Here is a 24,603-nt window from a genome sequence, read left to right on the forward strand (position 1 = left end):
ATTACTTTTGACAGCTATTAATTCCCTGTTTTTCTCTTTGACCTACAATGTGATAAATTAAGCATTTATGTCCATAATTATACCATTCTTACATTATTTCAACAAGGTCTACTTGGTCATGGAGTATTTCTTCCAAATTTCTGATGATTTCAATTTGCTAGTATTTTATGATTTTCTAAAAATTTATATTCCTAGGTCAGATCAATAATTTAAAGTCATCTCTCTCTTTTTGTCATAGTCATTGTCCAGTTTGGTATCAGGGTTACACCAGCTTTGAGAAGTGCATTGAGAAATGTTCTGTCCTTTCTTGTTCTAAGACCATTTAAATAACATGAATATTTTCTGAGTAGACTTCTCTACAATCTCTGTGAATGCAATAAATGTCAACACATACATTTAAGATAGTTTTTGTTTCCTTTCAAGCTGGTGTTTATTACTTTTAGAGCTTTTATTTTTCATTGCCTGATCAACATATTTTTATCTATACAATTTGTTTAGGTATCTTGGGTTTCAATGGAGTATATCATAATTTTCCCAGAGAAAGTTAATGAATGAAAAAGTACTTTTATTTTATGGCTTTTTATCTAGCAGCAGGGTTTCCAAGAGTGGGTTAAAGTCCTTAAGCAAGATATAGGTGTATATTGCTTAGTTTTGCCTGATCTTTGTATTTTATGTAAATGGAATCATATTATATATATTCTTATGGAACATGCTTCTTCGGCTAAATATTATGTTTTTATATTTATCCATGTTACTGTATAATCTGTAATTTGTTTTGCTTATTTTCCTATGGTTTATTATTGCTATGAATATGTCACAATTCATGTGACCTACTTTTTATTTTATTTTTTGTAGAGACAGAGTCTTGCTATGTTGCCTAGGTGGGTCTTGAATTCCTGGCCTCAAGCCATCCCTCCGCCTTGGACTCCCAAAGTGCTGAGATTACAGGCATGAGCCACTGAGCTCAACCCTCATCTGACATACTTTTGATGAAAATTTGGGTGGTTTCCTATTGTTCACTACTGTAAACCATGCTGCTATAAACATCCATTGCATATAGGATATATAACTAGAAGTTGAATTGCTGGGTCAAAGAGTATCTACATGTTCAACTTTATTGGGTAATCTAAACAGTTTTCCAATGTAGTTGTACCTCTCCAATCAGCCAACTCTGAGAGTTCCCATTGCTTTATATTTACTGAAGCAAATAAATCCAAAAATGTCAGTAGCTTAACACAATAGAAGTGTCTAATGTGTAGTTTCTGGTTTGTGGTGGGGCTTAAGGAGAAGGCTGTGCTCCACACAGTCATTCAGGGACCTCGGCTGATGGAACACATGCCATCTTCAACTAATGGCTTCTAAGGTCACCAGCATCAATAGCTAGCTGGCAGAAAAGGGAGAAGAAGGCATAATGACTTTTTTTTCTTTTTTTGAGGTTGTTTTCTTTCTTTTTTTTTAATTAATTAATTTATTATTATTATTATACTTTAAGTTCTAGGGTACATGTGCATAACGTCCAGGTTTGTTACATATGTATACTTGTGCCATGTTGGTGTGCTGCACCCATCAACTCGTCAGCACCCATCAACTCGTCATTTACATCAGGTATAACTCCCAATTCAATCCCTCCCCCCTCCCCCCTCCCCATGATAGGCCCCGGTGTGTGATGTTCCCCTTCCCCAGTCCAAGTGATCTCATTGTTCAGTTCCCACCTATGAATGCGAACATGCGGTGTTTGGTTTTCTGTTCTTGTGATAGTTTGCTAAGAATGATGGTTTCCAGCTGCATCCATGTCCCTACAAAGGACACAAACTCATCCTTTTTTATGGCTGCATAGTATTCCATGGTGTATATGTGCCACATTTTCTTAATCCAGTCTGTCACTGACTTTTTAACTACAATGGTGTGGAAATAACATGTGTAACATTCATTAATGAGAACTAGTGCATGGCCTGTCCTAGATACAGGAAAAGCTGGGAAATGTAGTTCCTGTCTGGGAAACTGCCTGCTGACAATTCTGTGCCATGGAAAGGGGAGCATAAGCTATGGTGGTCAGTTAGGCAGTTCTGCCATGGATGGGCTCCTGTTCACAAATTCTGAGTGAGACACAAAGAATTCTTCTGCTAGTACCTAGAGTTCAAATACTTTTCTTCTGCCATATCTTTGATTATTTCTGGTCTGCTTTGTTCTGGTTCTTCTTCAGTGGTGTCAGTTAGCTGAATGTTGGTCACCAATCTATCCTATTATCTTCTCTCTTGTTTTCACGACTTGCCCCTTTCATCTTAATTATGAGGTGTTTTTTCCTGTTTTTTTTTTTTCATTCTTATAACTAATTCAGTTTTCTTCAGCACTAATTCTGATTTTTACTGAACTCAAAGTGGATTTTAATTTATTATATTTTAGTTTCCATTAAAAACTTCCTTATGTCATTCTTGTCCCTTTCCCCAAAAAATAGGGTGGTGGTGTATGCCAGTTTTCTCACGACAGTCTGGTTATACACTTAATACTCTGGCACTTTTTTCTGTTTTTTCTTTCTACTTTTTAGTAGTGGTATAATATATATTCAGTAAAATATGTGGAATCACTAATCTTAAATGTATAGCTCAATGAATTTTTTCACATGCATTTTCTAGTGTAACTACCATCCAGATAAAGATACAGAATGCTTCTAACATCCCAGAAAGCTCCCTTGTTCCTCTTACCCCTACAAAGTAACCACTATTCTGACTTCTATCATGTTAATTTTGTCTGCTCTTGAACTTTATATGAGGTAGTCCCTGTATTATCCACGTGGTATATGTTACAAGACCCCTAGTAGATGCCTTTTCGAAACTGTAGATAGTACCAAACTTCATCTATACTATGTTTTTTTCCTTTACTTACATACCTATGATAAAGTGTAATTTATAAATTAGGCATAGCAAGAGATTAACAATAATAGTAAAATAGAACAATACACTGCAATAAAAATTATGTAAATATGGTCTCCCTCTTCCTCCTTCCTTCCCCCCATCTCTCTCAAAATATGTTACTGTACTCTACTCACCTATTTTTGGACCGAGGTTGACCACTGGCTCCTAAACCTCAGAAAGCAAAACCACAGATAAGGGGGGACTACTATGAATGGAAACATACAGTATATATTCTTTAATGCCCATTTATTTTGCTCAACATACTGTCTGGGATCTTCATCCATGCTTTTGTGGTATCAGTAGCTTGTTCTTTTTATTGTTGAGTATTCTTTTGTGTAAATATACCATAATTTATTGCCCATTTTCTGTTTATGAACATTTTCATTGTTTCCAGTTTGGGGATGTTATTAATTAAAGCTCTGTGAACACTGTTGTATATACCTTGCGGTGAACATATGAACTCTTTTCTAGTGGGTGTATACCTAGCAGTGAAATTTCTGGGTCATAACTATATTTAGCTTCAATGGCTATTGCCAAACAATTTTCCAAATTGGTCGCACTGTTTTATACTACCATTTGCAGTATATAAAGGTTCCAATTTTTCCACATCACTGCCAATGCTTACTTTTGTTAGTTTTGATTTTAGCCATTCTGGTGAGTGTGTGGTGGTATCTCATTGTGGTTTCAATTCCTATTTCCTGATGAATAATAATATTGAAAACTTGATATATACTTATTAGCTATTCTCTTTTACAAAGTGACTCTTTAAGGGTTTTGTGAACATTTTTATTGGGTTGTTTGTTGTCTTTTTCTTTTTACTTTTTGGCATTCTTTTACATTCTGTATACAAGTCTTTTTGTCAGATATGTTTTGTGAAAACTTCTCCCATTTTGCCAGTCATCATCTCACTCTCTTCTAAGTAGTATCTTCTGATAAACTGACATTCTTAATTTTAACAAAATCCAATATATCACTTTTTAAAGCTTGTGGTTAGCTCTTTTTGTATGCTGATTAAGAAACTTCTGTGTACTCCAAGGTCCCTGTTCTGGCTTCTCTTGCTACCTAACGACCAATTTCAAAACAGTGATTGAAAACAACAACAGTCATTTATTATCTCTCAGGGTTTCCGTGGGAAGGAATTTGGGAAGGGCTTAGCTCTATGCTTCTGGGTTCTCTCATGCAATTGCAGTTGGATGATGGCTGGAGCTGGAACAGCAAGAAGCTAGAGCAGCAGGGGGCTGGCCAGGCGTTCATATCATCTTCTTTTCGTGTAGTCTTGGGACCTCTCCATGCGATCCCTCCAGATAGGCTGACTTTGGGCTTCCTCATGTCATGGTGCCTCAGTTCAGCTGCGCTGCTTACATGACAGTTGTAGTCTAAAACAATGGCTATTCCTGTAATCCAGGTTGAAGCTGAATTGCCATTTATCACCTGCTGAGGAAGCCATGCAGCATACAAGCCTATCTAGATTCAAAGAGAGAAAAAGTAAACTTCTATTAATGGGGCAGTGGCAAAGCCATATTGTAGAAGAACATTTGGGATTTGGATTGGGATTACAATAGAATTTAGTGAGGATTGACATCTTAACAATATTGTATGCTTTGATCCACGAACATGGTATATTTCTCCATTTATTTTGGTCTTTTAAACATTTTCCCTTCAGTGTTTTGTAGTTTTCAATGTAGAGATCTTAAACATATTCTGTTGTATTTATTCCTTATATTTGATGATTTTATGTTGTTGTATATGGCATTTTTACTTCATTTAAAATTATTTACTGCTAGTACATAGAAATTAATTGACCTTGTATTCTGCATCCTTGATCAGGTCACTTATTTTTTTTATTTTATTTTTTTTTTTTTGAGACTGAGTCTGGCTCTGTCACCCAGGCTGGAGTGCAGTGGCCGGATCTCAGCTCACTGCAAGCTCCGCCTCCCGGGTTTACGCCATTCTCCTGCCTCAGCCTCCCGAGTAGCTGGGACCACAGGCGCCCGCCACTTCGCCCGGCTAGTTTTTTTTTGTATTTTTTAGTAGAGATGGGGTTTCACCGTGTTAGCCAGGATGGTCTCGATCTCCTGACCTAGGTCACTTATTAATCCTAATTATTTGTACATTCTATTGAATTTCATACATATGCACCCCCTTTTCAGACCTGGAGTACAAGTTGACATGCATGAGTCCTGACCAATTTTCAGTTTCTAGCAGGCATGCGCCAAATAACAGTTTCATTCTACTGAGGTAGCACATTCCCCCATCTAGTTCTCTATTCTTGTGACCCATAGAGTCACCTGCAAAACTGCAATTGATAGAGTGTCCTGCTATTAGGACTCTTCCTGTCTCCACCCTTGTCTGTAGTGTTTAGCTTGTAAAGTTAAAGTTACACCTCCCAAGATACAGTACAAATTGCTGCTTTTCCTTCTTCCTACCCCTCCCGCACATATATACACACTTCCTGGCCAGTTATTTCCTGGGAGGTGCTATCTCCAAATAGATGTAGTACTAGCATCCTCAAAAAGCAGCACTTCCATCGCACATGAGTGCCTGCTTAGTGTTCTGGTTGGTACAGACTGTGAATCTCTGTGTCTCTAAGAAAATAGGGGCAGCTGGCTTCCCATTGCCTTCTATTACATGAGGCATAATTTGGATGGGTTTGTATCAATCCTATGTTTCTTGCCTTATGATTAAGAACAATGCTTCCAAGAATCTGGATAAGTCTTTGATTGGGTCAAAGTTTCTGGTGCTTGTTTTGAGTTCTTGTCTTTTTCTTTGTTTTCAAAGATATCGTAGGAAAGTTAGGAGAGACTGCCTGAGACATTTCTAGCCAAATGACATTTAAAGCTAGAAGTTATTTCTTTGTGGCCACGTATTTTTATATATGTGTTTAGATCTGTCATTAGGAGAAGAGGCAAAGTGCCAGAAATCTGCCAAATAGGATTGTTTTTGGTTGAGCAGAATGACATAAGGAAATAGAATCCATACACTAGAGAACGCTATTATCTTGTCACTTGTAATGACATATTTATACAGGACTTGTTTTTCTCTATATATCAGACATCATTGCATTGATTTCAGCATGAAGGGATCCCCTTTCCTGCCTCTCCTCCAGTCCGCATCTTGCCAGGTCATCTTTTCTGACCATAGGACACTGTGCTAGCATCTTCCCCATCAGCTGAGACCTCCTAGAGTGCAGATCTTCTCGTAGTATGTGCTTTACAAAGTGAACACTCCAGTCTCAGCTGCTCATTTCTCAACCTGCTTCCTGAGTTTATTCTCGTAAAACTATTTGATCAGGCAGTTAAATCTGGAAAAACACAAGAGAAAAGGGTGATCTGGTACGACCACGAGAGGTGGAAGGTGAGCACTTAAGAAGTCTAATCCACACGGTGTGAGGCCGACTCTGTGTTGTCTTCTTACCTTTTTTAAAAACAACAACAACAACCTGTTTTTCAAAAGCGGTGCTGTCATATCCTGAGAGTGACACTGTATGGAAAAAAAAATTAAAAATAAAAACAAAACAAAAAAACCTATGCTTTCAGACTTGCAAGGCTAACATAGACTAGCTCCCAAAGACATGTGGGGTAGTGGTGGTTTTATGATTTTGTTTTGGTCAAAGGTTCCAACAAAGGGTTTGGGATTATTGGAAGATTTAAGGATGTTTCAAGGATTAGTTCACTCATTGATTGAACGAATACTGATTGAGAATCAGGCACCTTCTAGACTTTGTGCTAGGTATATACACTTCTAACAGGGAAGGTAGACACGAAAACTAACAATTTTGGAAGTCCTTATGTAATTGTAATTGTTCTATGGGCATAATAGTTATAAATTTAGATGAAAGAAAAGACCCTTTAAATCTGGCTTGAGAAATTAAATCTGGCTTGAGAAGCCCAGGCTGTTGGTGTTCATCCGTTGATCCCTGCTATCCCTGGGTGATGTCATCCAGGAAAATGAGGTAGAGCCCTATTCCTCAGACTGGGTGGCTCCCACAGGGGCTGGCCTCTGTGGAGGAGCCCCTCCTTCTATGCTTGACTATGGCAAGCCCCCACTGAGGGACCCAAGTTCACAGGCTTAGTGCCTGGAATTCACAGCACCTTAGCAGCTCTCCATCAGAGGTCTTACCACTGCAAGGAAGATGGTGCCATGCGGTTGAGCTCACAGAATCAGCTACTTTCTTCTCTAAGCCCAATCCCCATGGTTCCAATGTCCAGCTTGGTTCCCACTTCCACCCAGGAGGCACACAGCCTCCACATCCTTCTGGGGATCCTTCCACTGAACACCCCAGGATGCTTGCAATGTCAAAAGAATCTAGTGAGAGGTATATTGGGGTAGAAGGGCATCCATACCTGCCTTGTGGGATCAGACAAAACACCCCGAGATGGGGACAAAGGAAGTGCTATGAATGCCACGGGGAGGTCTATAGGGCAGTATGAGTTCATGGGTGGCCCTGACCATGTTTGAAGAATCAAGGGGGACCTTGAAAAGGTGAGGTTTTGGCTGAGCCCTTAAGGGCGACTAGGAGTTAACAGGAGCCATTTAAACTTGGCAGTATGGAATATTCTTTGTGTGTGTGTGTGTGTGTGTGTGTGTGTGTGTGTGTGTGCTTCTGAGAATATGAGAATGCAGTAAGTGTGGGAATAATTCTAATAGAATTAGAAGGATGGCATTTTGATTGGGAGCATAGCTGGTGAGTAGGGTTGGCTCAACCAAGTCTCATGTCTAGACATCTCTTATCTTCCTGGGACTTCCAGCGACACTCCCAAGGGCACAATACTGGCTCTGACTGCCCAGCTGAATTCTGCAAGAGCCAGGGAATTCAGAGATGTCTCCCAAATTTTACATTATTTATTACAATCTCCAGGGGTAAATCATTAAGCATGTTCCAGGTTCTTCCTTGTACTAACTATGAATTCCTCCAAATCATTCACACCACCATGCATGTAAGAACATGTTTGGTGTCAAGATTCCCGTATGTGAAAGCGGCGAGGGTAGACCCCGCCCACAGGACGCATACTCGGCATTCCTCATTCTCTTAGTCACTAGGTTCTCTACCCAGCTCCTAGGTAGCTTCTTTCAGCTGTAATGTTTCCAGACAGTTTTTTTAAAATTGTCCCTTTCTTCTCCTTTCCCCCAAGTTTTTAAAATAATAAATGGGCAAAGCTAGCTTTATTTTCAGGATCAAAATACAGAGCAAATGAAAAAACTTATGGTATTTAACCTTCCCAAGTTTGAGCCTTCACAAAGAACGCAGCCAAGTTTTATATTTGCAACAGCCCTTCTACGTACACTTTACCTTCTCTAACTTGGTTCCAAGCTTTATCTTCATTCCCAATTATGCCGATTCCATTTTTATTTAAAAAGAAAAAACCTTCCCAGTTGTTACTAGAAACTACTATTTAGCTTCCCCTCTCTGCTACCTAGCAAACCACAGAGAGGAGTGTCCTAGGAGTAGCCAGTCTTACGTGATTCATGGGGCCGCTTAGTCCTTACATGAACCTGGCCGCCAACATGTCTATTTTATTGTGGTAATGATGCTCAACTGTTATCCTGTGTGAGAAATAGGAGATTCCCTTCTTTTTCATGCAGTGGTACATAAAGTAATAGTCTCATCAGTTGAGCTAGCAGGGGACATCCAAGAGATCCGTGAGAGTTCTGAGATCTGAATAATGAATATCACAACAGAACTGGGTCTTTAATTCCTCTCTGCCAGAGGTCCTGGTGGTGGGGATGTCCTTCCATGGAGAGCTGGTCCTACAAGACAGAAGTGATGACTTTTCTTTAGCTCATGACAGGTGCGATGGGAAGAAGAAATGTCTGCTGGGCCCATTCTGTGCCAGGCCCTGGATCTGAAGTTCAGAAGCCCAGGGTTCAAATTCTCGCCCTGATGTTTCCTGGCTGTGTGACCCTAGACAAGTCACCTAGTTTCTGTGAGTCTCAGTTTTCACATCTTTAAATTGGGGATAACATTAGTAGCTTCACCTCCCAGGGTTGGTGTAAGGATCAAACAGATAATTATTCAGAAGCTCTTTGTAAGTGGCATCATGAGAAGGAAAATTTGGTTATCTCATTCAGTGTGATCCAACAGTAATATCAGGGGACCTATCCCACCCCCACCCAGGACTCTCATCCAGGGGAATCCCAAGGTCCTGCCCAACTGGAGAAGCAAGTTACTCGCCTGACTTGTGTCTGGCATCAGGAAGAGGCCTGCTGGCCAGATATTTAGTGATACGTAAGTCAAGGACCGGGCGGGCACATTTTTCTCAGATCTGAGGTGCAGTTTCAGAGCATAGGTGAAGGCTGTGTCATGAGCAAGAACTGGATTATGCTGAGTTACTTTCTACTATATTTGCAAACATACATTGTCAAGTTTATAAAAATGCAAGAAAACACACACACACACACACACTAGAGGTCAGTTGTCTAACAGTAAGAAATAAAATGGCAGGATAAAACACCTTTTGGATCAGCACAGAAGTCAAAGGATTGTTATTAATTTAAAATACATGCACACACAGTGGGAAAAAAGTTAAGTGAATTATATCTGAATAAAGGTCAACTAAATTTAGATTTTTAATTAAAACAAGAAAAAATGACAACATAAAGATCTCTTAAAATCAATGACGTTAACATTAAATAAAATATCGTATAGGCGCTTACTTTCTCTTATTGCTGGTAAACAGAGAGAGAAAGTGAGAAATAGGAAGAGAGAGAGGACAAGAGGGAAAGGAAAAGGTGGTAGGAGAGCAAGCGCAAGTGGGGCGGCAAGGAGAGAGACAACACAGCCCAGGGAAAGGAAGCAACAAAAGGTTCTTTTTTCTTTCTTTTTTTTTTTTGAGATGGAGTCTCACTCTGTCGCCAGGCTGGAGTGCAGTGGCGTGATCTCAGCTCACTGCAACCTCCATCTCCTGGATTCAAGGGATTCTCCTGCCTCAACCTCCCAAGTAGCTGGGACTACAGGGGTGCGCCACCACATCCAGCTAATTTTTGTATTTTTAGTAGAGGCGGGGTTTCACCATGTTGGCCAGGATGTTCTCGATCTCTTGAGCTCGTGATCCACCTGCCTCGGCCTCCTAAAGTGCTGGGATTACAGGTGTGAGTCACCACAACCGGCCAACAAAAGGTTCTAAAGTAAGCGTGGAGCCCAACAAATGGCTCCTGTCCCCTGAAGCATGAATCGCCAAATAAATTACTGACTTTACTGACTCTTGGTTTTCCGACAGTTTCTTAGAGCAATCACTTCTGCTCTCAACATCACTTACCTACCTGTGGGGGAATAAATGCTTGTTCTCATTGGAATTTGGAAAACGTGATGTGTAAAGAAATGACTTATGTTTAGGGAATTTTCTTTGTGTGAGCTTGGCTATATCTTAAAATCTGTTGGCTCACAGTGGGTCCTCAAATAATGTTTTGTTCACTGTCGTTTTGTTATAACGTTGATGAGAAAAAAAATCAATACCTGGCTGGGGCCACTGTCTGAATGGAGTCTGCACATTCTCCCTGTGTCAGTGTGGGCTTTCTCCAGGCTCTCCAGTTCCTTCCCACATCCCAGAGATGTGCACGTCAGGTTCCTTGTTGTGTCCACAGGGCCCTATTGAGTGAGTGTGGGTGTGTGTGTGAGCACCCTACGGTGGCCCGGTGCCCTGTCCAGGGCTGGTTCCTGCCTGGTGCTCTGAGCTGCCAGGATATGTTCCAGCCACCCCTTCCCCTGAACTGGAATAAGTGGGTAAATAATAATCTTACTTGTTTTTATTCATCTTTCTTAAATGTAAGTATAGCTCACATTTATTTCAGTGTTCAATACTAGAAGTGTTTTGGTCATTATTCAGAAGTTTGGTGATGTTTTTGTAACCAGAAATATGCTGTATGAACTTAACTCTTGTTTATATCAATTAGCCTATGGTAAAACTGGTTTTGTTATACATCATTTCTCTTAAAGTTGCGGTTTCCAAGAACCCATCAATGATGTTAAATGAGGATTTACTACACTTTACCTTTCTGCATTTGTGCTGGTGGCCAATAGAAACTCGAGATAAAAAGAAGTGGGATTTAAAGACTTCTATCTCTGATAAAAACTCTATGTCTTAGCAGGTCTAATTGAGGGGGGTTTTGAATGAGCATCTGAAAGGAAAGGAGTATTTCGAAGTGTGGGAGGTTGGACAAAAGGAAGGAGTGTTTCCATAATTATGTCAGTACTTCCAGCCTAGAATGAGCTTATTGCCAAAGGTCAAAGGTCACTTGGCCCAACTGACCAAGGAATTGGGAATGCCCCATTTCTTGGGAAATGAATGGACAATTCAGAGGCCTAGTCAGTCACTGCTACTTCTTAAGCTTTAAGCCATAAATCTAAAAAACATAGTAAACAAGGAAAGCTCTTTAAGACTCCTTCAGCAATCTAGTCTGATTGATTTTATTCACAGAAGATGCCAAAAAAATCTCCAACTTACTACAATTTTTTTTTGTAAGAAACTGAAAAGAGGAAAAACTCAAATGTTGTTGCTGTCCTTCATTTGAACATTTCTAATCCAAAGTAAACAGGGGACCTCTGTCCTTTGTGTTGGACAGTGGAAGACACAGGGCCCTTGTTCCAGGAACCAGCAGTATCGGCCCATCACAGGCCCCGGTTCACACTGAGGCGCCTGTGTCCAGGCAGTGAGATTGGCCCAGACAGCCTCTGATTCCTGCCTGCCCTGGTGCACCAGTGCAAACAGTTGATGTTCAAACTTCACTCTCCACGACCCCCTAATCATCTCTACCCACAAAGGAAGAGAAACTCTCCCACCTCTCATTCCCTGTAGCTCTGTAACCAACCAAGCCATTCTCACTGCTTTTCCTTCTGAAAGAAATTAATCTGTTTCTTATTACAAAAGCAAAATATATTCATTGTGGAAAATTTAAATAAAGAAAAGCAGAGAATAGACAAAGAATCACTCAATTTTACCACCCATAGTATTGAAACATTTTGCTGTATCTGTAGCTTTCTGTTTCTCTGTGCATGTATATAACATATTTATGGGGAGGGACAAAAATTGGATCATACTGTACATTTTTAGGAATATATTGTAAATAGTCATCAAAATACATTTCCATTGAGTTAAAGAGCAAAAAATGTAAAATGTAAATGTGCTAGAATAAGTATAGATGAATATTTACTGCAGATGTTGTTAACCTGGGATCCATCATAAATTTCGGAGAGTCTATAAATACCTATAATAATATGTGCAATTTGGTATATAGAGACATGGATACAAACATAAATATATATGGGAGTAGCAGGCAAAACAGCTCATAGTTTTCACCAGACTCTCCAAGGTGTAGGTGACCCGAAAAATCAATAATTTATATTATGAAGTTAAACTAATGCAAAACAGTGTGAAGTTGTGGAAGGGGACAGAGACAGACAAATAATTAATACAGAATATAAATCCTGAGGGGGGGAGCATGGAACCAAGAATATTAAATAATTTGCCATATGATAAAAGTATTATTTCAAACAATACCTTGTTTGAAGTGGGGAAAAGAATGGATAAATGTACTCAGTATCAACAAACCTTAAGATTCTTCACCACAAATCAAACTGTATGGAAAATGTTACATAATTGTGGTTAAATTGTCATCCGTGTTTGGTCCCATTAATAAGAATACTCCAAATGTCTTAATACGAAGGATTTTATCAACGCTGATTTGACAGAGGTATTCTTTACATAAATGAAATATCCTATTTCCAGTTAACAAAGAAATTTTCCAGCCACTGTAGATAATTATCAGTTCTATCTTTCATTTTAAGATGTAATTATTTATATTAATGAAACATTACCTGAATTACTAGAACAAACTCTACTTTGTCACAGTGTATGATTTTTCATGCCATTTGAACTTTGATTTGGTAGCATTTTACTTACCTTTTTCACCCATACTCTTAGGTCAGATCGGTCTTTTGTTTTCTTTTTTGCTTTTTGTTTTTGCTAATTTAGTTAGTTTGGGGTATCAGGATTCCTTTAGTTTCAGAAGCTGAATGGGGACCTTTTTCATTCTTTTTTAATGTTCTGGAATATTTTAAACAGCAAGAACATGAAATTTCTTGAGTGAAAAGAAATCCATGGTATAACTCTGGAACAGGCCTTTTTTATAGAGTAATTATTTAACAATATATCCCTTTCTTCTTTGATTATTAGTCTTTTCAAGTTTTCTAGCTCTTGAGTCGATTTAGCAATTACATTTTCCTGGAAAATTTATTAATTTAAATAAAATTTTAAAATTCATTAACATTCAATTACACATTTTCTTATAATTAAAATACCTTTTCTATGCCACTTCTCATTCCCAACATTGTGCATTTTTAATTTTCTCACTACTGTTCATGATTAGTCTTGTCATGGTTTCATTATTTTCAAAATGCTCTTGCATTGCTTTCCAATCTTTAAATTCATTAAGGTATGCTTTAATTGTAAACCCATATTTTTGCCTTCCTTAGTTTTACTTTATTGCTTTTTCCTTCTCATTTCAGTTACTTTTTGTTACTTTAGTGAGTTTTGTTTCTTGATAATAAAAGAAAATTTGTGTCTACAAATTTTTCTTTGCATATAACTTTAGCTGAATCCCAAATGTTTTGATTTTGCTCTCATAATCATTTTGTAGCATTCACTTTCTCTTTGATCTGAGAGTAGTATGGATAAAAAAAATTTATTTCCAAGTGATTAGATGTTTAAGTTGTCCTTTTGTTATTAAGTTCTAGTTTAATTGTCTTATAGTCAATGGCTATAACCTAAAAAGTGTTTTCTTAGAATTACTTAAGATCCTGAGGGTTGGCATATGATCATTTCTTAAAAATCTTCTAAAGATACTTGAAAGGAATATATATTTACAGAGTAGAAAATTTTGATTTGTATTTATTAATTATATTGGACAAATTATTCAAATTAATCATAATTTTACTTAATTTCTTTCCTTTTGAGAAGCCATAGACAGAAAGAGATGCTCGGGTTTGACAAAGTGTGGTCATTGCTTACTCCTGCATAACAAGCCCCACTAAAATTTAGTGACTTAAAACAATGGCATTTTATTATTTCTCACAATTCTGTGGGTTAACTGGGTTCACTCTTACAGCCAGATTCAACTGGTAGGTGGGGTGAGGGGCTGGGTTCAGTAATGGGGGCAGTGCCCCATGCGGCCCCTCGTCAGCCTCTAGTAGACTAGATTGGCAGCTGTTCATGATGCAGAAACATTCCAAGAGCACAAGCCCTAATGCACAGGAGTTTATGAAGTCTCTGCATGCATCATTCTCTTTACTCACGTCCCATCAACCAAAGTAAGTCTCATGGCCAAACCCACAGTCCATGTGGGAGGGGACTACACAAGGACAGGGTAATGGGAATTTTGCTTCACTGGGGGCCATTAATGTTACAGTCTACCAATACAAAGGAATTATAAATTTGTCCTTGTAGTTTTTCTTATATTTCTAATAGTTTTGACTAAAATGATCCTGTGTATATATTAATTTCTTTTCTGTAGTGAATTTTTGTTTTCTCCTCATTGTATCACCTCCCCAGGTTTTGTTTGGTTTGCATTTACTGAGCAATGGTTTTTGCTTAATAGTGATATAAATCACTATTGGGTGTGTTTCTTACAAGCCTTTAGTCAGATTTTGTGTTTTAAAGGAGCAGTTAAGCCTATTCATGATTAACAAGAACACAGATATATTTGTGCCTACTTCTACCGGTCTGATCATATTATATATGCTTCCTAGCTTTTCTATCTTGGGATTTTCTTTGTTCTTTCTTCTTGCTACGTTAATATTACACACAACACCTCTTGCTCACTCTCTTTGTTCTTTTAGAAATTTGGATAAATTCTATTTTTATCCTATTACTAGTTACCTTTAACTTTTTAAATAAATTTTAAATTTCTCTATCAGAGGAAAGATTTCACAGTAGCTATTAATTCTCTTCCACAAAAGATGAGCCTGGTATGGTGTCTCAAACCTGTAATCCCAGCACTTTGGGAGGCTGAGGCAGGCAGGAGTGGTCACCTGTGGTCAGGAGTTTGAGACTACCCTGGCCAACACAGTGAAACCCCATCTCTACTAAAAATACAAAAATTAGCCAGGTGTGGTGGCACATGCCTGTAATCCCAGCTATTTGGGAGGCTGAGGTGGGAGAATCACTTGAACCCAGGAAGTGGAGTGAACCGAGATCGCACCATTGCACTCCAGCCCGGGTGAGAGGGCGAGACTTCAAAAAAAAAAAAAAAAGAAGAAAGAGAGAAAGAGAGAAAGAGAGAAAGGAAGGAAGGAAGGAAGGAAGGAAGGAAGGAAGGAAGGAAGGAAGGAAGGAAAAGAAGCACATTTTTACTTTCCCTTCTCCTATGCCACCCCGTCCTCCCAGTTTCTAAGACAATAATATGGGCCTTTAGATTTATTTTATTATTATTTAGTTCCAACTCCTAATTCATGTATATTGTTTTAGAACTTTCTTCCTTATCTCAGGCATTACGGAGATTGTAATCACCCCACACAGAAACATGGGAGAAAGAAACAGGTCCAGGGCTGGCTCAGCAGCTAGCTCTTCAGTGTCAAGGTGGGCATGTCTCAGACTCTGTTGGCCTCCTCAGAGTCACAAGATGGATGCCACAACTCCAGATATTTCATCTTTTGACAACCAACTTCGAGGCAGAAAGTCAAGCTACCTTGCTGCCTGTCTTTATCAAGAAGCAAATTCCTCCCCAAAAAGCCTAACAGGAGACTCCCCCTGACATTTCACTGGCCAGATTTAGTCATGTGCCTGCCCCCAGGTTAATCATCAGCAAAGGCCAAGGCATTGTCTTGCCTCTCCTATGGGCAGAGGCATGCTGTCCACCAAACATAATTGGGATTCTGTTAGCAGGAAGGAAAGTAAAATTTCCATCCTATTGACAACCAACAGTGAGCAGTACAACATATTAAAAATCAGGAGTTGGGTTCAACATTAAATTTTATTGCTGTCATTCACTGACATTTCTTTTACTTTATTGAGCTTATTTGCTTGGCTGGAATATTCTCTGTGGATTCTTTTGTTTTCATTTGGAGTGGTACATAAATGGTTTATTTTTTAATAGGTTATCTGAAATATGTTGGTAAGAAACGGAATTTTGTGTCACAATCATTTCCCTTCAAAATTCCATGAGTATTGCTTTGTTTACTTTGGCAATTATGTCAAATGTCAATGTCAATTCTGATTGTTTTTAACTTTGGAGGTAACCTGATTCTTTTGCCTGAGTAGCTCCGCAAAGCAGAAAACATTTTACTTGTCCCTTGTTGAATACCTAGTGTCTAATCCAGTGCCTGGAACACAACAGGCTTGCAATGAACAAATGTGGAATGAAGAGATGAAAGAAAACTATTAAGAGCCAGTGGTGCTCTGTGGGGGCCCCCAAGAGAGCGGAGTTTTGCCTTCATATTGAAGAGCTTCTTTTCCCCGCATGTTGTAAACACATAAAGCCAGCAGGGAGCTTGTGTGGCTGCCTTCGCCACTGCTCCCCAGCAATGTTTTCTCTGTACCAGGCACCGAATTAGGATCCCGTCAGTGGGATCCCTGCTCTGTATGCACCCCAGTACCTGGGCACTTCCTAAATGTTTCAAGAGGATGGAGACTTGCCCCACATGTTTATTTATTTATTTATTCAAGACAGAGTCACGCTCTGCCGCGCAGGCTGGAGTGCAGTGGCTCGAGCTCGGCCTACTGCAACCTCTGCTTCCTGGGTTAAAGAGATTCTCCTGTCTCAGCCTCCCAAGTGGCTGGAATTACAGGTGCCCACCACCACACCCAGCTAATTTTTTTTTTTTTTTTTTTTTTTTTTTTTTTGTATTTTTAGCAGAGACAGGGTTTCGCTGTGTTCATCAGGCTGGTCTCAAACTCTGACCTCAGGTGATCCACCCGCCTCGGCCTCCCAAAGTGCTGGGATTACAGGCATGAGTCACCGTGCCCAGCCTCTGTGGTTTATTTTTGCCTGCAGCTCTTGTCATCACCAGTTTGGGAGCATTACTGAGTCTGGGGTTGGGGGTGGGGGTCCTTCCCTGGAGAGGCTTTTCTCTAAGGTGAATTGAAGGTTGTCAAATCCTTCTGTCAAACTAGTCTCATCTGCATTAAGTCTTACAGAAATTCCTTACAACGTCTGGCATGTGGGTGGAATCCTTCTTTCAGTTTTGAACAATGACATAGATTTTCCCCTAACATTATTTTCCTTTGGTTCTTCAATGGGAGTTTGGAAGCCGGGGGTGGGGATGGGATGAGACGTTCAATGTGACGGTTTGGACGTCTGTCACAGAATGCAAGTTTATCCGTGCACCTTTCATAGTCTCTTTAAACAAGATCCTCTCCACCTTATAGACCTATGGGATTCTTAACACCTTCTTGCCATCACTAGTCCCTCCTTCTGGGGGATGTAAGAAGTTTCTCCTCTATCAGCTCTCTTTGTTTCTGAGCACTCCATTACTATTTTGGATATTCTGGCTTTGGCTTTGTCTCATACCTTAGCTCTCCCAATTTATTTTCCCTTTTCCTCTGAGCTTGGGGAGAATCTCTTGAGTTTATCAGGCACACTGACCCATCACTGAAAAATAAATTATCAAGCCATCTTTTCAGCTCTCTGTAGTTCTTTGATTTCTCCTTCCTTGATTCTTCATATTTTCTTTCTCCTATCTCTCTGTTGCTTCTGTTAATCATCACTACCCTATTTCCATCAACATCATTAAGTGTACTTGCCTGAGGATTTCTGGGTGCTTGATTTAGGACTTTCCCAGGGGCACTCCTGCTAGGGCAATCTTTCCAGTCTCCAGAAGGGTATGGCTGTGTGGTTGAGACTGCTGAGGACAGTAGCAAAGATAGGAGGACAGAATTGAATGCAGAGTTATCCTGCCTCCAAGCACGCTTAATGGAACGGCTTCACAGCAGTTGTGCTCAGTCCTGTGGGTACCGCTACTGCATCCTGTTGTCTAGGAAGTTCACAAACTATACAATGTCTTTCATGTGGTAGCCACCTGGTGACCCTGAATCCTAGAGACTCTGACCTAGCACCTTGACTAGGACGTGGAGCTGCTTGGACCACTAGTGGAACACCAACCTCCACACTTCAGTACTGGGCTTTAGCGCCATTCTGTGAAATCTCTGGAAAGGAAAGATTCGAGCTTCATTTTCAACTTCAATGTGCATTCCAAAGGTAGGCCTGAGAGCTGGGGGATGGAAGATGTTAAGCAGAAGGTCAGACCAGTCTTCGGACAACACTGGCAACAAAAATCACCAAGGTAGCTGAGAACAAAGCAAATGCCTCTTATCTCTTCTTGCCTTGCCCATTATGCTGGTGATGAAAACTGTACAAATGAGCCCAGCATAAGGTTTCCTACTTTTTCCTTTGGCAAGAGATAAGGAACACACTAATAGCTAAGGCCCCAGAGGGAACTGATATTTAGACAATAGATTTCTTTTTCTAAATCCCCTTAACACATTAAAATCTCCTCACTCTCCCTAAACACAGTTCTCCAGAGTCCTGAATAAAACTTCCCTCTCTTCCTTTCGTATACACAGATGACATCTCTCCTTTGCCCTCCCACTACACCAGGTGCCCCATCCTGTTTTCCCTCTGAGCCCGGCTGTCTGCTGCTGTCACCCAGGAAGGTCCTGCAGCCACCTGAAGCCAGCCCAGTCACTGCTTCCTGGGGCTTGACTGTGGGAATTGTAATTCCTTCAATGCTGGGCCCATGGCTGTGCGTCCTCCCAAAGAATGTCTGGGCTGTTCACTCCCCAGTATCTTGGGTAACTGCTGATCTAAAACGGTAAGCTCAGCTGGCCTGAATTATTCAAGGAAGGCTCTGGTGCTCACAACTCCACAATCACTTCCACAGATGAATCAGGAAGGAAGGGGAGGCTGATCACAGTGAAGAAGGGGGCTCTTTAAACATACCCTCTATAATAAGCATGTAGGAGAAAGGAAAGGGAAAACTGACAGGGGGTTTTACTGGCTCTCAGTAGAGCATAACGTAGTTCTCTTGTTTGCACAGGGAGGAGAGGCTGTGATTGGCTTCTCGCAGAAGAGATTATACTGAGCTCAAGACCAGCTGCAGCAAGTGTGTGCAAAGGCAGTCCAGACAGATTCTTAATGGGAAGGCCACATAATTATCAGGCTCCACATGCAGAGAAACAGGAGCTGCAGTGGCCAAGCCAGGCAGATGCAGTGTCTGTAGGTGAAGGCGCATACCTGAGTCTCCACACAGCTTCAAGGGGCTACAGTTGGAATTTCACTTGGCTCAGAGAGTGAGGTGTTCCAATACAAAATGTCACACCACCCTTTAGGAAAAATGATTGCTTTGCTCTAAATTGCATTCTGTCATTTTTTTTCTAATTTCTTTCACACCACAGGCTGAGAAACAACTTCATACCTCCTGATTCATCTGTGAAGATATTTCCCATAGGAAGAGGTGTACACGTGCATGTACATGCATATGCTCAAGCAAGGAGCTGATACGAAAATGATAACATAAAGATAGTGGAAAGGAACTAAGAGAAGGGAAAGGTGTGTCCACCGAGGGAGTTTTCTTTTAAATAAGAGGTAGCTTTGTTGATGTCAAATATTGTGCTAACTATGCAAATACATTCTTGTATTTAGTACTCATATCAACCCAATGAGTTAAGCATTATCCTTATTAAAAATGTGGAAACCGAGGCAGCATAGCATAGAAGCCAGCACATGAGCCTTGGAACCAGCTTGTTCTGTCTTCAAAATCAAGCTCTGCCCCTTATTGCCTGTGTAATTCTGGATAAGTTACTAAATTCACCGCCTTGATTGTTCTCTTATAAAAGGGGGATGGGGTCTATCTCATAAGATTATTGTGAGGATTAAATGAGATATATAAAATGCAAATGCTAGAGCATCAACAATTTAGGATATTAGGTTTCCTCTATGACTAAATGTTTAAAAATCATTTCATTTCAGTTTACTGAAAAATGATCTTTAAGTTAAAAACAAACAAACAAAAAAAAAACAGCCCCTGATGACCTGTTGGACTTGAATGAATGAATTGGAAGGTTATAAAACTGTAGATATGGACCAGCTTTTGAAAATCTTGGAGGGAGAATTAATGCTTTTCAAGCATTAAAATGTACTTTGATTTGGATACTCTTTAGTTTGTAAGATGGCAAATTATCTGTTTTGTTTGTTTGTGTGTGTGGTTTTTTTTTTTTTGGAGACAGAGCTGGAGTGCGGTGGCACAATCTCAGCTCACTGCAACCTCCGCCTCCCAGGTTCAAGTGATTCTCGTGCTTCAGCCTCCCAAGTAGCTGGGACTACAGGCGCATGCCATCATGTCTGGCTAATTTTTTGTATTTTTAGTAGAGATGGGGGTTTCACCATGTTGCCCAGGCTGGTCTTGAACTCCGGAGCTCAAGCAATCCACCCACCTCAGCCTCCCAAAGTGATGGTATTACAGGTGTGAGCCACTGTGCCTGGCCTGCAAGTTACCTCTTGATTTAAAATATTTTCCAATCATGAAGGAAATTGGCTTGATTCTGCTACTTCCCTCCACCTCTGACTTTGGGGGTAGGGGGCAGATAAGCAGAAACTGCTGAGCATGACTCTCAGCCAGCTGGGCAGCCATCCCTCAGCCACAATGAGCTTGATTTGCGTGTTCCAGGAGGAAGCAAGGAGTCAGGTCCTTCTCCAGTCCTGGGGAACAGGAGAAGGGTGGGGGAACCCCTGATTCCTCCCCTTCTGTAGCCAAGGCAGACTTGTTTAGGGAGAAGACAGGGAAACCACCAGAGTAGGTCAAGATCAACCTGAAGGAAGTGGGAGTCAGGGACAACCTACTAAAGGAAGTGCATGTGTGTCTTGTACACACATGGGGTGGACCAAGGAAAAGAGTTACCCTAAAAGAACAAAGTATGCTCCAACAAATGTATTGAAAGGAATGATTTACACTGGTGCTTCCTGCCCAAATGTTGAGACCAATGACCTGGTGCTTCCTTCTTGAAACTAGGTTGCTCTACTTACATGAAACAAACTGGGCAAAAGTCAACGGTGAGAGCCTGAGCCTCCCCAAGTAAGCAGCAATAGATTCCCCAGGCCCAACACCCCCCACCCCCACCTCCAAGGAAATTGGATCTACTCGGAGCACCTAGGCCAGAGGAGGCAGGAGAGGAGGGTCAGTCCTTGAGCTCTGGGTACCTGCAGAACATGACTCTCCCGGGTGTACTGTCCCCAAGAGGGTCACCAAGGAACCTATGGATCTTCCACTCTTCGCCCAGAATGTTTTCCCTGTATCCCCTCCACATCCCCAAATTCCAGCACCAGGGGCCACCTCAGAGTCACAAATCCTGAAAGAACCACCCAGGTGACTCGGGCCCACACACCCCTCTTTTGGGGTACACTTGGTGGCAGGCTAGCAGGCTCTTGGCCTCAGCTGGTGGTGCTGTATAACCAGATTCGTCATAGAGACCCATCTTTTATCAGCCCCAGGCCAGAAGTACGAAGACTGATCATTACGATGTGGCCTGCCTGGGAGGTAAGGCGGCAGGCGTTGCAGAATTGATGGGGACTGGGGCACAGGTGGGAAACCTAGTTTAACAAATTCTTCATTGATTCGGGAACCACTCTCCTTGAGCCAAGTCTTGGCAAGCGACCGGCGAAACTCGCAGGTCCCTTTCCTGGCTGCGTCCCCAGCCTCCAGCCTTCCCCGCCCCAGAGATGCCCCAGGAGCGGCCCCTCGATGTAGGTAACGGGCGCCCAGGCGGCTCCGCTCCGCCGCCTAGAGCCTGGAAGCCGCCACTGCGGCCCAGGACAATCCGGCTGCGCGGCGCGCGCCGACCCCGCACGCTGGAGTCTGCTGCCGCACGGCGCTGGCAGTCGGGGGTGGTGTCTCAAGTCAGGCGCTTCCTGCCTTTTCCTTGGCCCGGGTGCCCAGCTCGCGCCGCCAGGCTCTGGGATCCCAGGTCGCCCCGCCCAGCAGCCCGCGCCCTGCTCGGTGCACTCAGCGTCCCCGCCCCTTACCCCAAACCCCCACCCTCTGTGCCCTCTGGGGGGCACCCCCATCGGGGCGGGAGGGGGGGTCAGCCGTGCCCCGGTCGCCGAGTGGCGAGGAGGTGACGGTAGCCGCCTATTTCCGCCCGGCGGGCAGCGCTGCGGGGCCAGTGCCAGCAGAGAGTCGCTCGGTCCTCCCTCCGCCCGCCCGCGCCGGGGGCAGGCCTGGTCTGCGCCTTATTCCCCCGCACCGCGGCGCCGCTCCGCCACTCGGGCACCGCAGGTAGGGCAGGAGGCTGGAGCGCCTGCTGCCCGCCCGCCCGTAAAATGGTCCCCTCGGCTGGACAGCTCGCCCTGTTCGCGCTGGGTACGTACTCTGGCTGCTGCGCCCCCTGCGCCCCGCGACACCCTGCTTCCCCAGGTCCCCGCCGAGCTCCCCTTTCCGAGGGTTTCTGCGCCCGCCTGGGAGAGTGGAGAGAAGCGAATAGTCTCAACGGGTTGGCGCCTGGGAGGCAAGGGGAGTCATTAAGAATGACAAAGAGGGGACTGTCCGGTCGAGCGCCCAGGCTTCCCCGGGAAAGTGGCTGCCTGGGCCGTGCCTGAGAACGCCTGGGAAGGGGAAGCGGAGTGTGAACGGGCTTGAACTTTAATCGGCCGCGGCTGTGTGTCTGCTCAGACACATGCCTACACCTACCTGCTTACCTGGCCGCCTCCAAGCCCGGCTCAGCCGGCATCGCTGGCGTGTAGACTGGGCCGCCTCGGAATGGGGGCCGGCGTCTGACGCTCTGGCCGGGTCTTGCCTGCGCCCCTTTGGCACCCCCTGCCCACCCCTAAGCCCCAGCGACAAGCAGAGATGTTCACGATCCGCAGAGGCGCCCTCAATCTCCTTTCAGGGCTCTTGAGCTTTGGGGGTAGGTTTTGGATTTTTGTGCGGATTAATGGTTCCTTTAATTAACTTCCCTTGGAGAAGTGGTTTCGGTGTCAGTCGAGGGCAGGAGCGAAACCCTAGACGGAGCGTTGCCAGTTTCCTTTGAGTATGTCCTTGCCAATGAAGGAGGGATGGGGAAGGGGAGGGGAAGTTGAACCCCTCTCCCGGGTCGGGTCTGCGGAGCGGTGAGTTCTTTGGCGGTGAAGTTCACAGGTCTGTCTGGACGCAGTGAGGGCGCAGCGCCTTGCGCCGCCTGGCCAGCTCTTGCCCCTTGTGCTGGTGGTTCTCTCTGGTGTTGAGATAGCTGATTAACAGTGCAGATGTCCCGGTTATTGCTACAGTTTTCGGTGAAGTGAATTGTTCGTTCGATATGCCGCGAGTTTAACCCTGTATAGCATGCGGCTCGCTACAGGGTCGTTAGAGTCTGTGGAAAGCTGTGGAACCCCTCCCCAGAAATGCCCAGAGCCGCAGCCTCACCCAGCTCCCTGTTCAACTCCAGGGGGTTCGCGACCCCGCCTGCAACCCTGCCCTAGAAACGCTGATTAAAAACCGCAACAGAAGGGGAGGCATCCTCTAAGAGAAATACAAGGCAGTCTTGGAACCGGATGCTCCCAGCTACACCCTTACCTGAAACTCACCAGCAGGTGACATGGGTATGGGAGGCTTTTCCCCCACTTTTTTGAATAATTGCCTTTTTTTTGTGCATGTATTGACTGTTGCTCTGATTTAAATTTTAGAAAAAACAATAAAACATTACCGATACAAGGGAAGCTTCCTGGATATAATTATCCCTTGTAGTGTTTTTGCAAATAATAGTAGTAAGTAGTAGTAATAATAACAGCTGACACTATTCGAGCATTTTACTCTGTCAGACACAGTCCAAGTGCTTTACATTTATTCATGCAGTTTTCACACCAACCTGATAAAGAAGGTATTAATATTATACTCATTATATAGCAGAGGAAAGTAAAGCACACAGGGTCCACAATTAGTAAGTAGTTGGACCAGGATTGTCAAAGAACGTGGAAGGAATATGAATATGAAAAGTCACCTAACTTGTGGTGATTATAGTCCCATCTCTCAGTTTTGGGACTTTGCCTTAAAGAGAGATTATATGGAATACCCTGGAACTTGCTGTTCAATTGAGTTTCCTATTGAATTCCTGGGATCTCAAGGTGGTTATTTGGTAAAAATTAGAGGCAGGAAATGATGAGGCTAAGCACATTTGAGTAAGTGTTTGAAAGTTGTCCCTATACCCCACGCTGCCATCCCAGAATACTCGCCCACGAAGACTGCATTCATTCATCGTGTGATTTTTCTCCTTTGCCTGAATATTCTTTTCAGCTTGATCTTTGTTTCCTTCCTTAAGAAAATGATGTATAAACTTTAAAAGATTGATCAATATGTAAGAGCTGGTTCACACAGTTCAAAATGTGAGCAGTTGAAAAAAGTGGAGAAAAAAAAAGGCAGGAGTAATTTATACCAGTGAGGACTCCTTTTTATTTACATGTCTTTAAAAGAAAAATCAGATCTGTGAGTTCTGTGCATTTACTAGAACTGCTGCCTCCCACATATAGCTTTACTTTGCACGTTTCCTCCAAAGCTGCTTTCCCCTCTGATTTTTCTTAAATAGTTGAAGGCAGTTCCAGGAGAGTCAACCGGTGTTCCATCGTTACCCAAGATCTAGGAAACCTTCGTGGGCCTAGTCTGAGAAGGAACGGGCTGTTAGGAGTCTCAGTTAATGTTTGATTACTTGGAACCTGAGCATTGATTAACGTTTTGAGTAAG

The 24,603-nt window shown here is 42.4% G+C and overlaps 1 protein-coding gene and 1 long non-coding RNA gene across 3 annotated transcripts in view; one reads left to right on the forward strand and one right to left on the reverse strand.

Moving 5' to 3' along the window:
• Positions 1-4,172: 4,172 nt before the first annotated feature.
• LOC135966806 (uncharacterized) lies at positions 4,173-22,778 on the reverse strand. Its single transcript, XR_010580420.2, has 2 exons — positions 22,590-22,778; positions 4,173-4,376 (listed from the first exon to the last, which is right to left on the reverse strand). It is a non-coding gene; the product is annotated as an uncharacterized lncRNA (long non-coding RNA).
• The window catches only part of TGFA (transforming growth factor alpha), a 107,746-nt gene continuing 105,295 nt past the window's right edge, over positions 22,153-24,603 (forward strand). For both annotated transcript variants that reach the window (XM_045369128.2, XM_005575652.4), the window contains exon 1: positions 22,153-22,254. In XM_045369128.2, the coding sequence (XP_045225063.1) occupies positions 22,215-22,254 (40 nt within the window). In that variant the 5' untranslated portion in view covers positions 22,153-22,214. The remainder of the gene's footprint in view (positions 22,255-24,603) is intronic.

This window comes from Macaca fascicularis, chromosome 13, assembly GCF_037993035.2.
Source record: "Macaca fascicularis isolate 582-1 chromosome 13, T2T-MFA8v1.1".
Classification (NCBI taxonomy): Eukaryota; Metazoa; Chordata; class Mammalia; order Primates; family Cercopithecidae; genus Macaca; species Macaca fascicularis.